This window comes from Oryctolagus cuniculus, chromosome 13 (assembly GCF_964237555.1).
Source record: "Oryctolagus cuniculus chromosome 13, mOryCun1.1, whole genome shotgun sequence".
NCBI classification, from domain to species: Eukaryota; Metazoa; Chordata; class Mammalia; order Lagomorpha; family Leporidae; genus Oryctolagus; species Oryctolagus cuniculus.
Window position 1 is genome coordinate 44,018,532 of NC_091444.1, and position 21,928 is coordinate 44,040,459.

Here is a 21,928-nt window from a genome sequence, read left to right on the forward strand (position 1 = left end):
AGAGAGAAGACAGGTAGTAAAATGATACATCCAGTGGATCCCAGTGAGGGTCATGAGGTGAAGGCTGAATTTGGGGGAAGTGCCATCCAGGTACCTGTAGCCTATGATACAATGAGTTGTCTAGAGTATTTCTAGTAGAGAATCTCAAATTGCTAATAGCAAATTATCCTTAAGCATTTTTTCTCCCTTGCATTATTTCTGAGGACCTTCTCCTGGTGAGTATTCTCAGTAGATCACTGGAATGGGAGGCAGGAGATCGAGAGCCCAACTGGTATCAGCAGTAACTCAGAAATTAAAGAAAGTTGCATAAACTGTTGTGTTCAACCTCACCTGTGTGACAGTAACCCCTTCCTTCAGGTCTAATGGTTCTCGGCGTATAAAGTAAATTGCCTTTATAAAGTAATTTTATAAAGCACAAAGAAACTATAAAATACAGGGTTTATGGTTATTTTCCTGTTTAATTGCATTTCCTCTTTTGTCCTTTCTCACTTCTCTTGGATGAAACATGAAGTAGAAACTAATTCTCTTTCCAAGAGTGTTATGTCATGGTCACATAATCTTATAACACCAGATGGCTGAGAATTTGTGAAACATAACTTGTACCATACGAACAAACCATAAAGAAAAATAGAGCAGATAACAGAAAATCATGGATTATTAGAGATGGGAAGGCTCTTAGTGATGATCAAAATTCCTTTCCTAAATTTAACATTCTGGAAACTTCAGCCCAAAGAATTTTTCTTAGAGTCAAGAGAGGCATGGCTGGAACCCAGGTCCCCTGCCCCTAACCAGGTACTTTGTTTCCTTACACTCACCCATCCTTTACTTAATCATATGCATATATGTATGTTCTTTTTAATTTTATAGAACAATCAAAAACATCTTAAAATTTTTTATTAATTTCACAGGATTAATCCAAGTTTTACATTTTATTTTTACCTATTGGTGAGTGCATATCTACAATCTCTGATAAATATTAATTTAATTTAACTATTAGGAGATAAAAAAACCAGGAAAATAATGGCAAGTACAGGTACAGCTACTATTGGGTCTTAATGAACTTAAAGGAGAAATATTAGTATCCTAATTAGAAAGAAAAGGAAACTGAAATTCAGAGAAATTAAATAATCTGGCCAGTTTAAAGACACCTGCTCTGGAGCCAGCATTGTGCACAGCAGATAAAACCTCTGCCTACAAGTCCTTGCTGGTCCACTTATGACCCAGCTCTCTGCTAATGTGCTGGGAAGGCAGAAGACAGCCCAAGGACTTGGGCCCCTACCCCCATGTAGGAGATAATGGGGTTCCTGGCTTCATGGCTTTAGACTGGCCTAGCTGTGGCTCTTGGGTCATCTGGGGAGTAAACCAGTGAATGGGGGGAAAAAAAGAAAATCTGTTTTCTTCTCTGACTCTCTCCCTTTCTCTGTCACTCTGCCTTCCAAATAGATAAAATCTTTTTAAAAAGAATTGTAGATTAACTATGGTCTGGTTTTAAGAAATTCTTTTCTTATTAATTGAGAGAGACAGAGGCAGAAAGACAGAGAGAGCTCTCATCTGCAGGTTCACTCCCCAAATCCTCACAATGGCCAGGGCTGGGCAAGGAGAAACCAGAAACCAGGAGCTCCATGGGATCCAACTGCTTGAGCCATCACCTGCTGCCTCCCAGGGTGTACATTAGCAGGAACCCAAAATGAAAACTGGAGCCTGGACTTGAACCCAGGCACTCCGGTATGAAATGTGGGCATCCTGCTAGGCCAAACACCTGCCTTTTCAAACTACTTTCTGCTAGAAATTTATATATTATTTTATTTTCTTGTGGTTCTTATATTTGCCACTGGAATATCTGTTACATGGAATTTTTTTTTGAGGTAGGTATTCTATCGTTTCTTTCTAAATGATTTTAAAATCTTGCTGTCTTTGGCATTCAGCAGGTTTACTACAGTATGTCTTCATTTAGACTTACTTTGTTTGATTCTTCATTTTGAAGATACATATCTATCCTTGAATTTTTGAAAATTATCACTAATTTTATTCACTGCTTCTGAAACTTCCCTTAGGTCAGTGTTCAGCCTTGATACTCTACTGTCCATCAATGTGTTTTAACCCCCTCATATATATATGTATATGTGTGTATATATATACATATATATAAAAATTTATATACATATATATTTTTTGACAGGCAGAGTTAGTGAGAGAGAGAGAAACAGAGAGAAAGGACTTCCTTTTTCTGTTGGTTCATCCCCCAAATGGCTGCTACGGCCAGCGTGTTGTACAGATCTGAAGCCAGGAGCCAGGTGTTTCCTCCTGGTCTCCCATGTGGGTGCAGGACCCAAGCACTTGGGCCATCCTCCACTGACTTCCTGGGCCACAGCAGAGAGCTGGCCTGGAAGAGGAGCAACCAGGACAGAATCTGGCTCCACAACTGGGACTTGAACCCAGGGTGCCGGTGCCGCAGGCGGAGGATTAGCCTAGTGAGCCATGCCGCTGGCCAACCCCCTTTTATATTTTCATCTATGATATAGTCATCCAATTTACTGCTTCTCTGTGAAACCCTGTCTATCTTTAATCTGATAATTTTTTTTACTTCATTACTATATTTTTCTTTCCTAAAACTTCTACTTTTTTCAAATCCTCCTTTTTTTGTGATTAGTATTTTGCTCTTCTGTTATTCTTTGTTCTGCCACTAAAGCGTGTCAAACATGCTTATTTTTGTAATTTTTAAAAAAATTGTTAATTTTTTTACTTTTCCTTAAAATGAGACATTTTCCCTCACATTTTGGAATGGTTTTGGTGATTTAGTGCCCATTTTTATCTTTGTCTCTACCCTCAGATACCATAGTCTCACATAACCTGGTTTGTAGAGGTATTTCTGTTGTATGGTTTAGCATTCTGCTTCTTACAGTGCCTAAGAGATTCCCCTTTTATTTACCAAGTACTGTTTTAATCATTTTGGCAGTTGATTCTCATACAACATTGGATAGTGTAAAATTGGAACTGCTACTCATCAGTGATTTGGAATTCATTTTCAAGTGAATTTGGTACCCAGAACGCTAGGCAGATGACAAGACCCTTTCATTTCCTGATTCTGGGAGTAGAGTTTTCTAGCTCTTCTTTCACAGAAGGGCTACTGTTAGTGGTATCATCTTTATACAAGAATCTGAATTCTAGCTCCCTGCTTCCGGTGGGCCAAATGTCAAATATCATATTCTGAATGGACAGTAATAGTCAAGCTCCTTGGACCCTGTTCTAGATCTGGTACACCTTTGGGCAACAGCAATCTAAGCTTAGGTACTTTCCAAACAAATGTTAGTGTTACCCTTATTTTTGGTACTGGTAACAGGAAAACAGTGGTGGAGAAATTATTGTTATCTTGGTTCTTTGTCTCACATGGAAGAAGAATTTCCAAGTGGACAAGCAGAGAGATTTAAAAAGATTTATTAGAGTCAAAGACCTCCAGCCACAGTGGAGGGCATAGAAGGGGGCTTCCAAGAGAGGGAAAATCCCAGCACTGGGGTACAATTTCGAAGGAAAAAAACTTGACAATCAGATTTGCATTTAGTTACCAGGTGGGGACAAAACCTATCAAAAGACCTGATTTACAATTCTCCATCCTGTTTGGCCTACTCATGATAAAACAAAAAACCATCCAGAAGGGTGGATAGGTAACTGGTTTTCACAATAAGCTGTGAGCTCAGGAAGAGCTCCCTTGCTATTCTCAAGGTAAATTTGGAGATTTTTAAGGAAGCAGGGTGCAAATATTTTACACCCCAAATTCTATTGGGACCACCCTGACTATCTGTTAACCCATCTGACCCCTCACAGTACCAGAAAGTTATTCCTTCTTCCTCTCTACCCATAGTATAGATTTTTCATTTATTTTTATATTTTTATCTAGCATGTTTATATATTTTATATATGACAGGAACCACACCAAAGAATGTTTCTTGAAGTTTAATAAATTCTCTCCTATGCCCAGATATTATAGCTTTATACTAACCATCAATTATTGGCTTTAATAGGCAGCTAGGATTGCTATTCCCCAAATTACTTGTTGTGGTTACCTATTCTAAAACTAAAGCCCTAGCTATGCTGCTGAATTTCCTCAGTGAGCATTAAATAGTTTTTTATTGGAGGATGCACTGGAGGTAGAGGGAATGACTGTATCCTCCCATTTTGTATCATAATTTGTCAAATGAGGAATAATAGATGCCCTTTTTCTTTATTAATTATGTATATGCTTTTCATTGCATTTGAATTCTTCAGATATGTGTTCTTTAGACATTTCTATTGTTGATCAATTTGTATTTCATGATAGAAGAATTAAAATAACATTTTCCAATAAACATGCATGATAATTTATTATTTCTTCCTTTCTTGATAACATTACTAGGGCTGGAAAAGACATGGCTTTTACTGCTATTTGATTGGACACACACTTTCCACATTTACAGAAGCAAACCAAACTTGTGAAAGTGAGAAAGCTTACTTAACAACTGTTGAAGACAGGTATTTAACCAATTTAATTGAATTTAAAAATATGTCAAATAGTAAAAAGTTTTCAGAAAGGCCTAAGTATCAATATGCTTTAAATTTCTATGTAGATTATGTAGAATCTGGAGGTATGGTTTGTAGAGGTAGAAACATTAAAATATTATCCTTATTTGGACTCTTCATTGCTAAAGTTGTAAAATATTTTGCTACTTTTAGTACAATAAAGCAGTATCCGGGATGGTTTACCAGTAGTCTAGTAGAGGCAGCTTGAAGATCTACCTTTTTCTGACTTACTGTATATATTTCAAGTTATAGTATGTTTTGATGAACTTTTCATGATGTACATATTCCTTTTATTATTTAAATTATGTCTATTTATGAGGTAGAGTATGATAATCAGCTCGTGCATTCAATGTGTGAGGATCAAATCAGATTAGTTGAAATTTTTCAAGCAGGAAAAGTCAAATTCATTGGTTCAAAAATCCCTTTTTTTATATTTACTATTTCCTCCACCAATAAAGAATGTAGAGAGATTTTACTGAATAATTCACTCAGTATTTCCATTCTTCACTTCATTTCTTTCCTTTGCTAGGTTAATAGACTGATAGGTCAAGAAAATCCCCTGGACTTGGAACGTCTTATTTAACTTCTGATGTGTAGGATCTCATCCATCTTTAAGTTTTATTTATTTTTTTCTTTACCTGTTGTTGGCAAAGTCTTGGATTAGACACAAAGAAAACTTAAAAGAAACATAAAAATATCCATTTCTCTTACAGTATGGAGATAAAAAGTATTACATTCCAATACCATAAATTATATTTATTGACCTTTCATGATGGGCCTAATAAAAAGTAGGGAATACAATTGATAATTTAAAATCCTTTGAAAAAATGAAAGATATCAGGGCTGGCATTGCAGCACAGTGGACTGAGCCACCAACTACAAAGCCAGCATCCCTTGTAAGTACTGGTTTGGGTCCTAGCTACTCCATTTCTGTCCCTGCTAATGTACCTGGAAAAGGAAACAGAACATAGCCCAAGTACTTGGGCCCCTACCACCCATATAGGAGACCTGGGTGGAGTTCCAGGCTCCTGGCTTCAGCCTGGACTAGATGTGGGCTTGTGGCTGTTTTGGGAATAAACCAATGGATGGAAAATCTTTGTCCCACTCTCTCTGTCACTTTGTTTGTCAAATAAATAAATACATTCTTTTTTCCAATGAAATATGTCATAATATTTGTGTTTTTTTTTTAAACAGATTTATTTATTTAACTGTTTGAAAGGCAGAGTTACAGAGAGGCAGAGGCAGAGAGAGATGTCTTCCATCTGCTAGTTCCCGCCCCAAATGGCCTCAACAGCTGGAGATGTCCTGATCTGAAGCCAGGAGCCAGGAGCTTCTCCCTGGTCTCTCATATGGTACAGGGGCCCAAGGACTTAGGCCATCTTCTTGGGCCGTAGCAGAGAGCTGGATCAGAAGTGGAGCAGCTGGCTCTCAAACTGACACCCATGTGGGATGCTGGCACTGCAGGCCACAGTGCCACCCCCAAGATGTCATAATAGCTGAATAGTTTTTATAAAGGAACTGAATTTCAACCCACACCCTTCTGTCATGTATAGACATGTGTAATACACCTCATAGCACTCTGATATAATGCTAACACATAAGAGTCAGAACATAGGTAGTTTTTTAATCTTATGACAAGGGAGATGAGTGCCATGGAGATGTGTTCTGATCTGCTTCAAACTTGGAGTACTCTGTGCAGGATTTCACTGCATTTGTTTTTCCTTATGGATTTTCTATGATATATATATATCATAGAAAATATATATATATATATATATATATACACACACTTAGGAGCCTATTAACTCTGCTGTTAAATCTGGTTATCAGATATTTAAGAAAACTAAATTGAATTGGAAGGTTTTTGGTTTGTTCTCTTTAGGGAATAAACTAATTCAGATTGTGATCAAATAAGTGTCTTGCTGTTGGGGGCTGATGTTTAGCCTAGCAGTGAAGATACCAGTTAAGGTTCCCCTGTCCCACAGGCTCCTAACTTCAGCTTCCTGCTGTTACAGTCCCTGGGAGGCAACTGTGATGGTTCAAGTACATAGGCCCCTGCCACCCACATGCCAGATCTGGGCTAAGTTCACAAGTTCTGACTTTGGCCCAGCCTGGCCTCAGCCGCTATGGGCATTTCAGAAATCAATCAGCGTATGGCGGTGCTGCTCCACCCCACCCCCAAACCTTTTTTTCATAAGTTTGGCTAGGGTTGGGTCTCTCTATCTTCCCTTTCTGCCCTCTCTGGAGTCTTCTATGCCTCTCTCTATTCTGGAAACTTCATGGACCGCTTTTCTTTTGCTCCAAAGGAAGCTCATTGCCTGTGTTGCGGCATACTTTGTTTTATGTTTGCAATTAGGACAAACTTTGTTAGCCTTGCCAACTGAATCGGACTGTTACCTGATTATGCCAAAGACACGGATGAGAATCCAGAAGAGGGAAAACTGTTTGCATTCATTATTCTGCCCTCAGGCCTTTCCGGAGATTCAATCTCTGCTTCTTTATATTGCCTTGTGATTTTCTCCTCTGTTTCAGAGTAGAGATGAGAACAAAATCGAGGGGGAAATCCATGCAGATTACCTACTTGTATTGTTTTGGCAATGTTACTACCCCTCAACTTGCTTAATCAAGAATTGAGAACAGGGGCCTGTGCTGTGGCGTAATGGATTAAGCTGCCGCCTGTGACGCTGGCATCCCATAGGGATGCTGGTTCAAATCCTAGCTGCTCTGCTTCTGATCCAACTCCCTGCTGATTACCTGGGAAAGCTGCAGAAGATGACCTAAGTGCTTGGGCTCCTTCCACTTACATGGAAGACCAGGATGAAGCTCCCAGCTGCTGGTGGCCTGGCCTAGCCCTGCCCATTTTAACCATTTGGGGATTGAACCAGCAGATGGAAGGTTTCTGTCTCTCTCTGTCTCTCTCTTTTTCTGTAACTCTGCCTTTCAAATTAATAAAAATAAATCATTAAGAAAAAGAATTGAGAACAACATTTGGTTTATTTGAAAACTGGACTTCTTTTTGGAACAATGTATTGAAGAATGTTGTAGTGTTCTTTGTGTTTTTAAAATTCTCTTAAATCTTGAGGTGGGATAGAGAGCCTAGTGAGGACTACAGAGAAATGGCTTGAGTTTATTTGAATGATTTTATTCACCCAATCTGATGGTACTTTTCTCTTTGTAAACTCACATTTACTTAGGGAAATTTTGTATAATTCAAGTGACATACAAATGTACTAGTTCGTGTTTGAATTGCCAACTAAATCATAGTTCAAACATAGAACTATGATACTTCTCATGTTGATAATTTTTAAAATATTGCACAAATGTTTCTAAAGCTTAGTTGGATGTTCACTTTTCTTTTATTTCTTTTTTTTTTTTTTTTTTTTTTTTTTTTTTTTTTTTAAGATATGAACAAGCATTCCTGACTAGTTTGATTGGATTGAGGCCTGAAAAATATTTTTGGACAGGACTTTCAGATATACAAAACAAAGGCACCTTTCAATGGACCATTGAGGAAGAGGTTCAGTTCACCCACTGGAATTCAGATATGCCAGGTATGTGCCGTGCACTTCACTTGAGACTTTCATTTACTCACCATTAATTTTTGATGAATCCAGTGGACAAGGTCTGTTGTTTTTCTGTGTAGCTTTCCAGATAGATCACGTGAATTAATTGTGCTTTTGATAAGGGATTTTGTATTTCATTCCTTTTCATTTTGTTTCCTTTTTTTAAAAAAATTAAATTCCCCGATGAGTTTGCAGTATTTTAAGAAAATCAGGAAGAGAAAATTGCTAAATTATCTGGTCCTGCTTTATTTGAAAAAATATTTGTGAAATTCTAAATGTTCATCAATGTCCCAAATGCCTAACTTGTTTCTGAAAATTTAAAATTTCCTTAAATTGATGTAAGATGTTTCCATACAATATGAATCGAATTATTAGTATGACTCCATGGTGAAGCAAATGACAGTGCTTATATGGAACACGTCACTTCCATGTATGTGCTACCTACCATGTGTGGTCCTCTATGTGTCTTGCGTTTTAATTTATCTTTATAAGAACACTATAAGGTAATTGGTTAAATATCTTCATTTAAAAGAGATAAAAACTGGGACTCAGAAACTGTGTCTGACTAGCAAGCTTTTTTTTTTTAAGATTTATTTATTTATTTATTTATTTAAAAGTCAGAGTTACATAGAGAGACAAGGAGAGGCTGGAGGGGAAGTCTTCCATCTGCTGGTTCACTCTCCAATTGGCCACAATGGCCGGAGCGGCACTGATGCGAAGCCAGGAGCCAGGAGCTTCTTCCAGGACTCCCACGTGGGTGCAGAAAAAGGATCTGGGCCATCTTCTACTGCTTTCCCAGGCCATAGCAGGGAGCTGGATAAGAAGTGGAGCAGCCGGGACCCGAACTGGAGCCCATATGGGATGCTGGCACTGCAGGCAGCAGCTTTACTCGCTGTGTCACAGCACCAGCCCCTACCAAGCTTCTGAGCTTGGATTCTGACTTAGCTGTGTAGTTTCCAAATCTGATTTATTTGTATTTGGACCACTCTGCATTCCCATAAATTTTTATTTGCCTTCCTAAGAGGTTACAAGTAGTTTCTGAAATAGACCCTGATTGTTTGCTTTCTTTATGCCCTAGTCTCACTACCATATGCTATTATTCAGCACGACAACATGAAAACTGGAATCTTTTATGCAGATTTTTGAAAAATTACTTACTGAGGTGAGAGGTAGAGACTCTCAGAGAGACACTGACAGAGACAGGGAGATCCCATCTACTGGTTCGCTCTCCAAATGCTTGTATCAGCCTGGACTAGGCTGGGGCAGAAGCGGGGGCAAGGAACTCAGTGCAGGTCTCCCAATTGGGTGGCAGGAGCCTAATTATTTGAGCCACTACTGCTGCCTCTCGAGTCTACATTAGCAGGAAGCTGGAGTCCGGGGCCTGAGGTGGGAATAGATTTCAGGTACTCAGGTGTGGAACACAGGCTTCCTAACCAGTCACGCTGGGCCAAATGTCTGCCCGACCACACATTCTGGCATTCCATTTGGAACTGTCTTCTGTGGGCATAGTAAACCTTCAGTAAGCACCTGCTGAGTGAATTCCACTTTGTATGTTTAATGCAGGAAGAAAGGCAGGATGTGTTGCCATGAGAACTGGGATTGCAGGGGGTTTATGGGATATTCTGAAGTGTGATGAAAAGGCAAAGTTTGTGTGCAAGCACTGGGCAGAAGGAGTAACCCGTCCACCAGAGCCCACCACAACTCCTGAACCCAGATGTCCAGAGGATTGGGGCACCAGCAGTAAAACAAGCTTGTGTTTCAAGGTAAGCCTCCATGACTAAGCTCATAAAGAATTTGGAATATATATCAGCCCAAAGAACCGCCTAAGTAATAGAACATGAAGAAGCAAAAAACCGAAACATGCCGCCCATATTCCTCCTGTAGAAATTCCATTCTGATTCTATGGATCTGGAGAGAGGCTGGGAATTAACTGTTTTTGAAGATCTCCCTGGGGGATGTTGATGACAAGTTATATTTCAACCAACAAACACAACTCACAGGAGTCAACTGCTTTGCCATGTGCTTCTTCCCTTTCCCCGGGCTTTCTAGGCCTGGGCTGAGCTCACCACTCTTTCTATTCTGATGAAAGCATATATGCCTCCTCCTCTCCTGCTGCTCCTCATTTTTGCCCTGCCCTTGAATCCTAAGCTCTTAGCTATCATAACTGATAGCCCATTTACAATAATACAGGGTTATGTGCTAACCCCCGATGACTATAAAGATGGGAGATGAAGGCATTCCCGGATGAGGTTGACCAATTGAGTTAGTGAGCCCTACTAGTAGCAATAGAGGTTGATGTGGACTGGCAGTCAGGCCTAAAAGCATAATTTATAAAGAAGGAGACATACTGGGCCAGGAGAGAGGAGGATATTGTAAATGGATTATTTTTGAGGTAACACATAGCAAATCAGGTATGCTTTTGTTATCTCTGGAACCTTTCATTTTATTACACAAGAGTCAGATTCATCCTCTGTACAACACATCACTTGAGGGTGGCAGGCTATGGAGATTTGTCACAGGTTTTTTGGATAAAGCAGCAGAATCAGAGCTTGGGAGTGAGTGAGGGGTTCCAGTGGAGACAATGCCCAACAGATCAAAATAAGCGCTGCATTAGAAATTAGGTGGTTTTAGAGGTACTTGGGGTAGGTTTATTTGGTTTATTTGGAAATGTGTAGATCATCTTTGCAAACATTAAGATGTGGGAATTATAAATAAAGTTCAACTTATAGGAAATATATTTAAGAAAATAAAATATGATAGCACAGTTTAGCAAGTTGAGTATAGCACGTTGAATTGCTCACGGGAGTCTTGGGAGATATTGATATGGAAACTGGCTCCAGACACCTTTGTCCAGATAGCTCAAGTCAAACTGGGTCTTGAGTGAAAGTTGTCTTGAGTTGCTTTCTAACAGCTTGGGCAATCAAAGTCTCTTTGTCCCTTCCCGCTGAGCTTAGGCTCATGAGCATTAATGAATGAAAATTGTTAGTAGCTACAGTGTTAACTCCTACAGTGTTTTTATTTTTATATTTTTCAACTTTTATTTAATAAATATAAATTTCCAAAGTACAACTTTTTTTTTTTTGACAGGCAGATTTAGACAGTGAGAGAGAGAGACAGAGACAGAGAGAAAGGTCTTCCTTTCCGTTGGTTCACCCCCTTCGAATGGCTGCGATGTCCAGCGCGCTGCACCGATAGAAGCCAGGAGCCAGGTGCTTCCTCCTGGTCTCACATGGGGGTGCAGGGCCCAAGCACTTGGGCCATCCTCCACTACACTCCCGGGCCACAGCAGAGAGCTGGACTGGAAGAGGAGCAACTGGGACAGAATCTGGCACCCCAACTGGGACTAGAACCTGGGGTGCCGGCGCCACAGGTGCAGGATTAGCCAAGTGAGCTGTGGCACTGGCCCCAAAGTATAACTTTTGAATTATAGCGGCTTTTCCCCCTATAACCTTCCTCCTACCCACAACCATCCCATCTCCCATTCCCTCTCCCATCCCAATCACATCGATTCATTTTCAATTATCTTTATATACAGAAGATCAACTTAGTATATGCTAAGTCAATATTTCAACAGACTGCACCTACACAGACACATAAAGTATAGAATACTGTTTTAGTAGTAGTTTTACCATTAATTCGCATAGTACAACACATTAAGGACAGAGATCCTACAAGGGGGAGTAAATGCACAGTGACTCCTGTTGTTGATTTAACAATTGACACTCTGATTTATGAAGTCAGTAATCACCCGAGGCTCTTGTCATGAGCTGCCAAGGTTATGGAAGCCTCTTGAGTTCACAAACTCCGATCTTATTTAGACAAGGACATAATCAAAGTGGAAGTTCTCTACTCCCTTCAGAGAAAGGTACCTCCTTCTTTGATGGCCTGTTCTTTCCACTGGGATCACACTCACAGAGATCTTTCATTTAGGTCATTTTCATTGCCACGGTGTCTTGGCTTTCCATGCCCGAGAAACTCTCATGGGCTCTTCAGCCAGATCTGAATGCCTTAAGTGCTGATTCTGAGGCCAGAGTGCTGTTTAGGACATCTGCCATTCTATGAGTCTGCTGTGTATCCCACTTTCCATGTTGGATTGTTCTCTCCTTTGTAATTCTACCAGTTAGTATTAGCAGACACTAGTCTTGTTTATGTGGTCCCTTTGACCCTTAGTCCTATCATTATGAACAATTATGAACTTGAACTGATCACTTTGACTAGTGAGATGGCACTGGTACATGCCACCTTGATGGGATTGAATTGGAATCCCCTGGCACGTTTCTAGCTCTACTGTTAGGGGTAAGTTTGAGTGAGCATGTGCTGAACTGTACATCTCCTCCCTCTCTTATTCTCACTCTTATATTTAACAGGGATCACTTTTCAGTTAAATTTAAACATCTAAGAATAATTGTGTGATAAAGAGTTCAACCAATGGTATTAAGTAGAACAAAAAAATACTAAAAGGAATAAAATAGTAAGTTGTTCCTCAACAGTCAGGGCAAGGGCTGATCAAGTCATTGTTTCTCATAGTGCCCATTTCACTTTTACAGGTTTCCTTTTATGTGCTCAGTTAGTTGTCCCAGATCAGAGAGACCATATGAAATTTGTCCCTTTGGGACTGGCTTATTTCACTCAGCATGATATTTTCCAGATTCCTCCATTTTGTTGCAAATGACCAGCTTTCTTTTTTTTTTTTACTGCTGTATAGTATTCTATAGAGTACATATCCCATAATTTCTTTATCCAGTCTTCTGTTGATGGGCATTTAGGTTGATTCCAGGTCTTAGCTATTGTGAATTGAGCTGCAATAAACATTGAGGTGCAGACAGCTCTTTTATTTGCCAATTTAATTTCCTTTGAGTAAATTCCAAGGAGTGGGATGGCTATATTCAGGTTTCTAGGAATCTCCAGACTGACTTCCATAGTGGCTTTACCAGTTTGCATTCCCATCAACAGTGGATTACTGTGCATTTTTCCCCACATCCTCACCAGCATCTGCTGTTAGTTGATTTCTGTATGTAAGCCATTCTAACCAGGGAGAGGTGTTTTTATACCTTTAAATGCATCCCAGCCTGTCATTATGGATTGCATTTCACCATCCTATTTGCAGTGCTCTGGACAATATGACATAGTCTTTGTATTTTATAGCCTATTAAATTTCCTTAAGTTAACCCGCCTCTGCCAGAGTGTTTATTTTTACATGTGCTCCATTAGTTGATAAGATGTACAATCACAAGGAAAAGAGACAAGGCAGATTTGAAAGATACTACTAACTGGTGTTGAAGGATTGCCAGGTTATTCATTGTTCATGATAAATAGGATAACAAACTATGGCACGATTTTAGGCAGGCTATTTTCTTATTGTTTACTTTCTACGCTTTTATATCTCAGTAGCACTATTCAAGCTTGACTAGATTAATCCTTCCTTTCACAATGAGCTGTGTACCTAACCCATATGCCTAAATGTAAGATTTTAATGTGTTTTTCCTGTTCTATAAAATAGTTTTGTTTTCTGAGGTTTTCCAAGGTTTGTGACCCAAATAATCACTCATAAATTGATTTTAAATTAAGAAAAGACTATGGTTTTGGCCATTACAATACCTTGCTTTCCTTTTTTATTTTTTTTAAAGATTTTTTATTTATTTATTTGAGAGGTAGAGTTACAGACAGTGAGAGAGAGAGAGATAGAGAGAAAGGTCTTCCTTCCGTTGGTTCACTCACTAGATAGCCGCAATGGCCAGAGCTGCACCTATCAGAAGCCAGGAGCCAGGTGCTTCTTCCGGGTCTCCCATGCGGGTGGGTGCAGGGGCCCAAGCACTTGGGCCATTCTCCACTGTTTTCCCAGGCCATAGCAGGGAGCCGGATTGGAAGAGGGCAGCCCAGACTAGAACCGGCGCCCATATGGGATGCTGGCACCACAGGCAGAGGATTAACCTATTGCACCGTGGAGTTGGCCCCAATACCTTGCTTTTCTATAAAGGAAATCTCATCAAAAGTAAATAATTATTTCTTTTGATTTGAATCTATGAAGTGTAAAATAGTTTCTGAAACCATATCACCTTTAGCTGTTTGCCAAGGGAAAACATGAGAAGAAAACATGGTTTGAATCTCGAGATTTCTGTCGAGCTGTGGGTGGAGAGTTGGCTAGTATCAATAATAAAGAGGAACAACAGATAATATGGCGATTAATAACGTAAGTATCTTTTCTCTATCCCATTCATTTCTCTTACCTATTTGATGCTAATGATGGTGAGGAAATTCTTATATTTATGAAATTGTTGGCTCAAGATGTTATTTTGAACACCTATATTATATCCTAAATCCATGACCCTTTCTGGGTCTATTTTCACTTCCAAATCCTTTCATTTTATAGGAAGAAATCCTGGGTGGCCGGTTAGCTCAGTTGGTTAGAGCATGGTGCTAATAATAGGAAGAAATCCTGAGATGAATTTCTATATAAGTGTATAAGATACTCAATATATATTTGCTAAGTGAATGCGTGTCTTTCAATATTTCAAAATTATTTATTCAAAAACAATGGCCTGTTTTCATGATATTTATGAGTTGTAACAAAATGTACATCTATTGCACTTGTGTGTAACTAACGTATATTTTAGAGGTAACTTTCATAATTTCATATCTGGTTAGTCCTTTTAGCTTACTGGACTTGTTCCATGCAATAGCATTGCTTTGTTTGTGTCCTGGGTGTTGCAGGGCTGGCGGGAGCTACCATGAACTGTTTTGGTTGGGGCTGACATATGGAAGTCCTTCGGAGGGCTTTACTTGGAGCGACGGCTCTCCTGTGAGTAATTCCATTTGGTACAGCATTTTCTTCCTTTCTAGTGTGTTTAATTTTGTGTTCTTTTGTTTTAGTTAGATAAGATAGATATTATGAAAGCTAGAGGTACTTTTCTGTATCAAATAAGCATTATTTCAGGATCATTATCCTGCCCAGCCTTGGTTTAGTTCCCCTGGTCATCAAGGCTTATACATCGTCGACTGGATGAAAAAAAAAAAAAAAAACTGAAATGAAAAGTCATTCGACTGGTTTACACAAAATAATATCTCCATTCTACCATGCATAATTGGTGGGCAAGAGGTTAAACTTCTTAAAAACTCAATGTTTTGTGGCCTCTTTTTCAGATCAATGGAACTGAAACAAATTTTGATGTTCCCAGTAATAACCATTAGATTTTGCCAGCTTTCTCCATTCTCAGGATAGAAGTGAGCAGTTATGGTACTTGCTGGTGGTATCGAGCAGCTCTAGTCAACACAGGAAATGATTTTGTGTAATTTCAGTTCCACCTCCTCTTATATTTACCAGCATCTTTTCCAGGGGCTTGAGTGAGATGGCTTATTTGATGGCTACATTGCTACATTGTTATTTGGATTTTATATGTGTATTTCTGGAAAACAGATCATAATGCTTAGTTTAAAAACCCATGGACTGTGTTTCCACATTAAAAACTCCATGGAGAATCCAAATCCAGGGCCCCCATTTGTTTCCACTGTTCCATTTTGGTAAAATTTGATGTACTTATTGGCAACATTTTATAGGCCTTTTCCTTTTGTAAGGAGAATTAATAGAGTATCTTTATCCTGCCCATCTAATAAAGAGAAATTTCCATCAACACACTGAAATACTATCCCTTAAGAATGAGTTGTAAATTTAGGAATTCCCAATACTGAGAAAGGGAGCTTTTTTGCCAAAGTTTCCTATATAAAAATCCCATTTTTGTGGCCCTTGGAACCCTTCTATTTAATAATAGTAAAATAATAATCAATGTGCAATCCTGTGAACTTCAAAAGTTTCCATGTTAAAAAAACCTATTTCTTTTCTACCTGTGTTAGTAAACTCTGCTTTCAAAGCAAAGCTATTGTGGCAAAAAGTAAATGGATTTATAAAATGCAAGCTTGTCTCTCTTTTTCTGTTTGTAGAGCTAATTGGCATTGGGCAGCCATAAACAGCTAATGGTTGTAATGTAATATTCCTAATGTAGGTTTCATATGAAAACTGGGCTTATGGAGAACCAAATAATTATCAAAATGTTGAATTTTGTGGTGAGCTAAAAGCTGACCCTGGTATGTCCTGGAATGATATCAACTGTGAACACCTTAACAACTGGATTTGCCAGATCCAAAAAGGTATGATCACCTACACTCTGCTTTCCTTCAGAGTGGAGAAATAACCTCTTGACATCCCAATATCTTCCCTTTATTAGCACAACCAAACAAACAACATAACAAAATAAAGGAACTGTCAGGGGCCATCATTTCACAGGATAAGAATGAAGTCGCTGAGCAGAGATAAATGTTCCAAAGGAACAGAAGATCAAAAGGCCACCCGGGAATCCTGGACAAGAGTCACGTCCTCCAAATAGTTCCCACGAACTTGCTCTGATTCTGGCCCATGTACTGCAGTGGCAGGAGTGAGTGGGTGTCCTACACTTTAAGTAGAGTAATGAAAATGCAAATTTTTTTTTTTTTTGGAATTTTCACTTTCTGATCATCCACATTAGTCATCAAATAGGTGAAAGTTTCCCCAAGTATGGGTGTTTAAAGTGTTGATTAATCAAGGGCATGTTCAGCAGAATGAACAAGTACCATTTGGAGACCCCGATGCTGTTAGACTCATCATGTTATTGAAGGTCAAATGACATGCATTGCTACTATTTATTGTCTATGACTCAGAAAGTTTCACGGTCCAACTCAGGCTTTGAGGTAAGAGAATCCAGGTTATTACATTAAGATAAATCGAGTAACAAACCGAACCTTGAATCAAAACACACATCGCCCCATTGTAAGCAGATAAATGGAGCCATATTGCCCTCTGCTGTTGGGGAATCTTGGCAACTATTTCAGCTCTACTGTTAGGGACACCATACTGCTCCCCTGCTGCCTGGCTGCTCATTTTCCTTACTCCTTCTGCTTAGAATAGTGCTCTCCAAGTTTCCAGAACACAGGAATCTGTGGCAGCAAGATTTTTTTTTAAGTCTAGTAACCAAACATGAGTGTTATTCATTTTGTATTATTAGTCTCTCCACTCTTACAGAAGTTAAATAAGTTAACGCAAAAGCCAGGTAACCTGAGTCCTCGTCTCAGATTCCAGCCAAATCCAAATATTACCTACTTGGAAAGAAGAATATTTTGGTTAGATTTTAATAAACATACATTTAATTAAAATAAGATTATTTGAAGAAAATAAATCCTTTAACATTTTAAAACATTTTATTTTGTTGAGAGTCACACACACACACACACACACACACAGAATGAGAGAGGATGAGTAAGGTTTTGTTCACTAGTTCACTCCCTCAAATGGCTGGGACTGGGCCAGACTGGTATCAGGAGCTGGGAACTCAATCCCTGTTTCCCACACTGGTAGTAGTCATCCAACTACTTGAGCCATCTCCGCTGCCACTCAGGGTCTGAACCAGCAGGAGTCTGGAATCAGGAGCAGAGTTGGGCATTGAACCTAGGTACTCTAATATGGGATGCAGGTGTCTTAACCAGCGTTGTAACCCTCAGGCCAAATGCCCACTCTTCATATTTTGTAAATAGTATACATCAGTTTCAAATATGACATTATAAGTGATTTCAAAGGTGTCTAACCAGAAAAGTAACTTCTCTTGAGCACCTTCTTAATACCAATAACTCACATATTTTACCCTACCTATTTGGTAGTTGACAAAATTGAAGCTAAACCATTTAAACCCTGCTTGAGATTTGAATCTAGGCTTCCTGATTCTAAAATTCATGTTTTTTTATTCCCCTCTTCATGTGAGATTTCTTGTGCCTGAAAATCATCTTCCATCTCTGGTGGCCATCGTTGTACCTCATTTATTTAACTGTAAATTCCTAATTTTCTTTTCCCTCATTCTCCACTCCAGAACAGTATGAATGGATTGGAGAGTGGAAGAGAGGAATAAAGAGAAAGAACAATTAAGTTGTTAGCAATACTGGCCCATGAAAACAGTGACAATAGAAAGACCCCCGATAGCAGAATTTCAAGCACATGTTTACCTAATTTCCTCTTGTTTTACAGGACAAACACTAAAACCTGAACCAACACCAGCTCCTCAAGACAGTAGGTGTCTCCTCATTTTCTGATATCTGCTTTGGAATTCTGTTTTATTTTGTTTTCCCTTCTCAAAAATGACTTATTCTAGGAATTAGTGAGCAGAAGTTCTGAATATCTCTGAGACTCCCATGAAATGTTAGATCTTCTCCTGCAGGGAGAGTCTCATATGCTCATAGTACAGTTTCTCAAGGGATCATGAATTAAACTTAAGGGCCCAAGTTTCTTCTTTTATAGCCCATGGTCAATGGCAGATAGTTGCCGTAACAAACTCAGTGACTTGAAGCAACATGCATTTATTCTTTTGCAGTTATGGAAGTCAGAAGTCTGAAATCAGTTTCACTGGACCCAAATCTGGAGGGCAGCAGGACCATGTTCCCCTAGAGGCTCTGGGAGAGAATGCATTGCCTTGCTTTCATCAGTGTCTAGAGCTACATTCCTTGCATTTTGTGCTTCATATCCCCTGCCTCCATCCTCAAAACTAGCAATGGAGCATATTGCTTCACATTGCTTCTTTTTACACAGTTAAGAATCCCTCTACCCATTCTATAAGTACATGTGTTATTACACACTTAGATAACTTTGTTCTCTCCAAATCCTTAATTGCACTCGCAAGCCTCCTTTTCATTATAAGGTGACATTCATGGATCCCACAGATTAGGACCTGGCTGTGTTTAGGGAGCCCTGTTCAGTCTCCTCCAGCACAGAACCTTAGAATCCTATGGTTTGGAAGAGGGCTTAGGAACTTACGTGGTGTGTGAATTGCTCCAAGCCTGCACTGAAGGACCCATGTCCATCTGTTGAAAGTTCCTTCTTACATTGGGAAATCTGATTTCTTATAATGCCCTCTTAGAGGTAGAACATCCTGGGTGCATGTGTCTAAGTCCTTCCAGCTGTGCTTTCCTACTGATGAATGTAGCACTGGGAGTTTTTTAACCCAATAAAGACTCATGGAACTTAGGAAGGTAATGCGGCTACTTTGACATGGTGGGTGGAAAGTGAGTGTGTGGCCTCACACAATTCAGTCTGTATTTGACATAGACATTCTGTCTTCTGGGCTCTCGGGGTGGCAGGTATCTCTGCTACAGCTGATTAGTACTTTTCACTTTTGTGTACCATACATACTACATTCCTAAATTTGTCTAAGTAAAATTTGCCCCCTTTCTCTTAATTTTCAGATCCACCAGTCACTGAAGATGGCTGGGTCATTTACAAAGATTATCAGTATTATTTTAGCAAAGAGAAGGAAACCATGGACAATGCACGAGCATTTTGCAAGAGGAATTTTGGTGATCTTGTTTCTATTAAAAGTGAAAGTGAAAAGAAGTTTCTTTGGAAATATGTAAGAATATGATTGGTTTTTAAGAATGGAATAATGACGTGCTAAAAAAAGTGTCTGCAACTGATATCTCATGATACAATTTCAAAATGAGTGCTGAATTTGAACCTCCTGAGGTCAGGATAGTAATGTGAATGCTGGGGAGAGGGAGGTCACGGCAGAACGTAGGCTTTGTTGTTTGAATATTCAGTGCAGAACTGAAAAACCCCAAACAGATTTTAGTCTACACTTTCTGAGGAGCCATGCTTAAGGGCTTGCAGAACACTAATTTTATTTTCGAAGATTGTCATTCTTAACAGGTTGTTAGAAATCAGTCCTGAGCCTTTTCTGTGTCATATGGCTTGGTTTTCATTTAGAAATCTTAGTTGGGCCAAATTGTTCACTAGCCGATAGTACAGCTTGATTACTCATATAAGCCTTTCTTGGTTGTACTCAAATGATCAACTATCACTGTAGGTATAGAGTATTTTTTCTGAGTTTGTGGCTAAATGTATTTCTGATTAAAAATCGTCATGGTATCCTCATTGGTTACTGGAGAGGAGGTAAGAGGGAAAGCAGACAAAAGGAAATGGATCAGTGCTGAAAGAATGAGCATCTGTTTGATTACAAAGGTACCAGAATGTTGACTTACCAACATCTTTGTGGATATTCTTTGCTCTTAAATTCTCAGGGTATTTTCTAGTATTGCACAAATATATGTGTTTATTGTATTTTAGTATATATATTTATACATATTCGTGAAAACACCTCAAAAAGTTCAGGGAAAATGGAATTAGAAGATAATTTTACTTTGGTGAAAAACAATTTTGAAATCCTTCCTAATCTCATATCCATTTTCCACACACTTTTTGAAACCCTTTCATTTGCATAGATTTCAAAATTTTTTTACATTAAATTGTATTTTTTACATTACATTGTATTTTTTAATTCCATTTTCACAATTTTTTGAAGTACACTTGTGTGTGTGTATATGAAGTCTTTCCTTTGATGTGTAATCCCAATTGGCTACTTTTGTTTTCAATAACATCTTCAGCAACCTAACTACTATAGATATTTGGAAGCACAGAGAACGACTTAAGGTATCTGCTTTATAAATGCAGGTTGTTAAATTATGTGCATATTTTCCTTTTATTTCCATAAAAATATCACTTAGAATATATAACAACATTTCTACACGTATTTCTTTTTATAAATGTTCCAAATAAATTACCTAGTTAATATGCAGGTGTTATTTAAGAACTTGCTTACTATATGATTATAAATTAAATTACATGTAAATTTCCACATTTTAGGTAAACAGGAATGACGCACAGACAGCATATTTTATTGGTTTATTGGTCAGCTTGGATAAAAAGTTTGCGTAAGTAAATCAAGCTATGATAATTTTGCTTAGGATAGTGATCTTGTAGATGCCTATGAGTTATTTTGTTTTACTAAATGCATTTTAAAAAAATTTTACAGTGTTCTCAAAGAATTTAAAAGTAATACTATTAATATTTTGACATTATGATTCTCAACTCAAAATTGGATTTAATCTTTCAAATCATTACCTGTCTTTGCTTTATAATATCATAAAGTCATCAGTAGGTCATCTACTCAGAAGACAGTTATAAATACTGAATTTATTTTGAAAATGAGTTCCCATCTGTATTAATGTTGATGCCCAGAACCCAAAAACCCTTTACTGGGGCACCCCACCACTGTTGAGCAGCACTGCTGTGAAGTACTCGCTCATCTGTATGAAGTACTTTGCTTTCAATAAAAGGCTTGTTCTATTTTCCATTTGCTACAGGGACCAAGGAAAGCTGTGTGGGAGGGAGGAAACTGGTACCTTCTGGGGATTTCTTTCCTTGTGCATTGATCCACATATTCTCCTGGGTTTGAAGAGCAAGTGTGGCCTTTTGGCTCATGTGCAGACATCTTAGCCTCATAAGCTCCATCTTTGAACAATGGAGACCTCAACTCAAGCTTGTTATTTTTAAAGAACAGAAATGATTGCTATTCCTTTAAGTAATATGTTTTACCATCTCTAAAACAAGAGAGTCGAATTTGATGATCCCTTGGTCTCCTTCCAGCTCTCACAGTCTCTGAATTTCTATAATTTACAAAAATAGGCATGGCCCAGCCAGCTTACTAGAAACCAGAGTAAACATCACAATCAGAGAATGGCCTAATGAGAAATTCTATATCCTTTGCCTCTCCATGGGTGTTTTTGTTTTTGTGGAAATCATGTCCAAGGAATGCTATGAGATTTTTGCTTCTGGCCCAGAGCCAGAGTAATTGGGATCTTCATTTTTCATCCACTTTGTCTAAAGGTGGTTTGTTCCAGGAGAGAAAAGAAAGCAGATTAGCCAGGGCATCAAATTGCTGTAGAGGGCCCTAGTAGGCACCACTCTT

The 21,928-nt window shown here is 38.7% G+C and overlaps 1 protein-coding gene across 1 annotated transcript in view; it reads left to right on the top strand.

The window, feature by feature from the left end:
- Window positions 1–21,928, top strand: part of MRC1 (mannose receptor C-type 1) — a 113,241-nt gene that overhangs the window by 52,552 nt on the left and 38,761 nt on the right. The window contains exons 10-18 of the mRNA XM_002717356.5: window positions 4,391–4,506; window positions 7,957–8,105; window positions 9,681–9,880; window positions 14,180–14,307; window positions 14,829–14,916; window positions 16,115–16,259; window positions 18,160–18,201; window positions 19,371–19,534; window positions 20,824–20,891. Coding sequence (XP_002717402.1) covers window positions 4,391–4,506; window positions 7,957–8,105; window positions 9,681–9,880; window positions 14,180–14,307; window positions 14,829–14,916; window positions 16,115–16,259; window positions 18,160–18,201; window positions 19,371–19,534; window positions 20,824–20,891 — 1,100 coding nt within the window. The remainder of the gene's footprint in view (window positions 1–4,390; window positions 4,507–7,956; window positions 8,106–9,680; window positions 9,881–14,179; window positions 14,308–14,828; window positions 14,917–16,114; window positions 16,260–18,159; window positions 18,202–19,370; window positions 19,535–20,823; window positions 20,892–21,928) is intronic.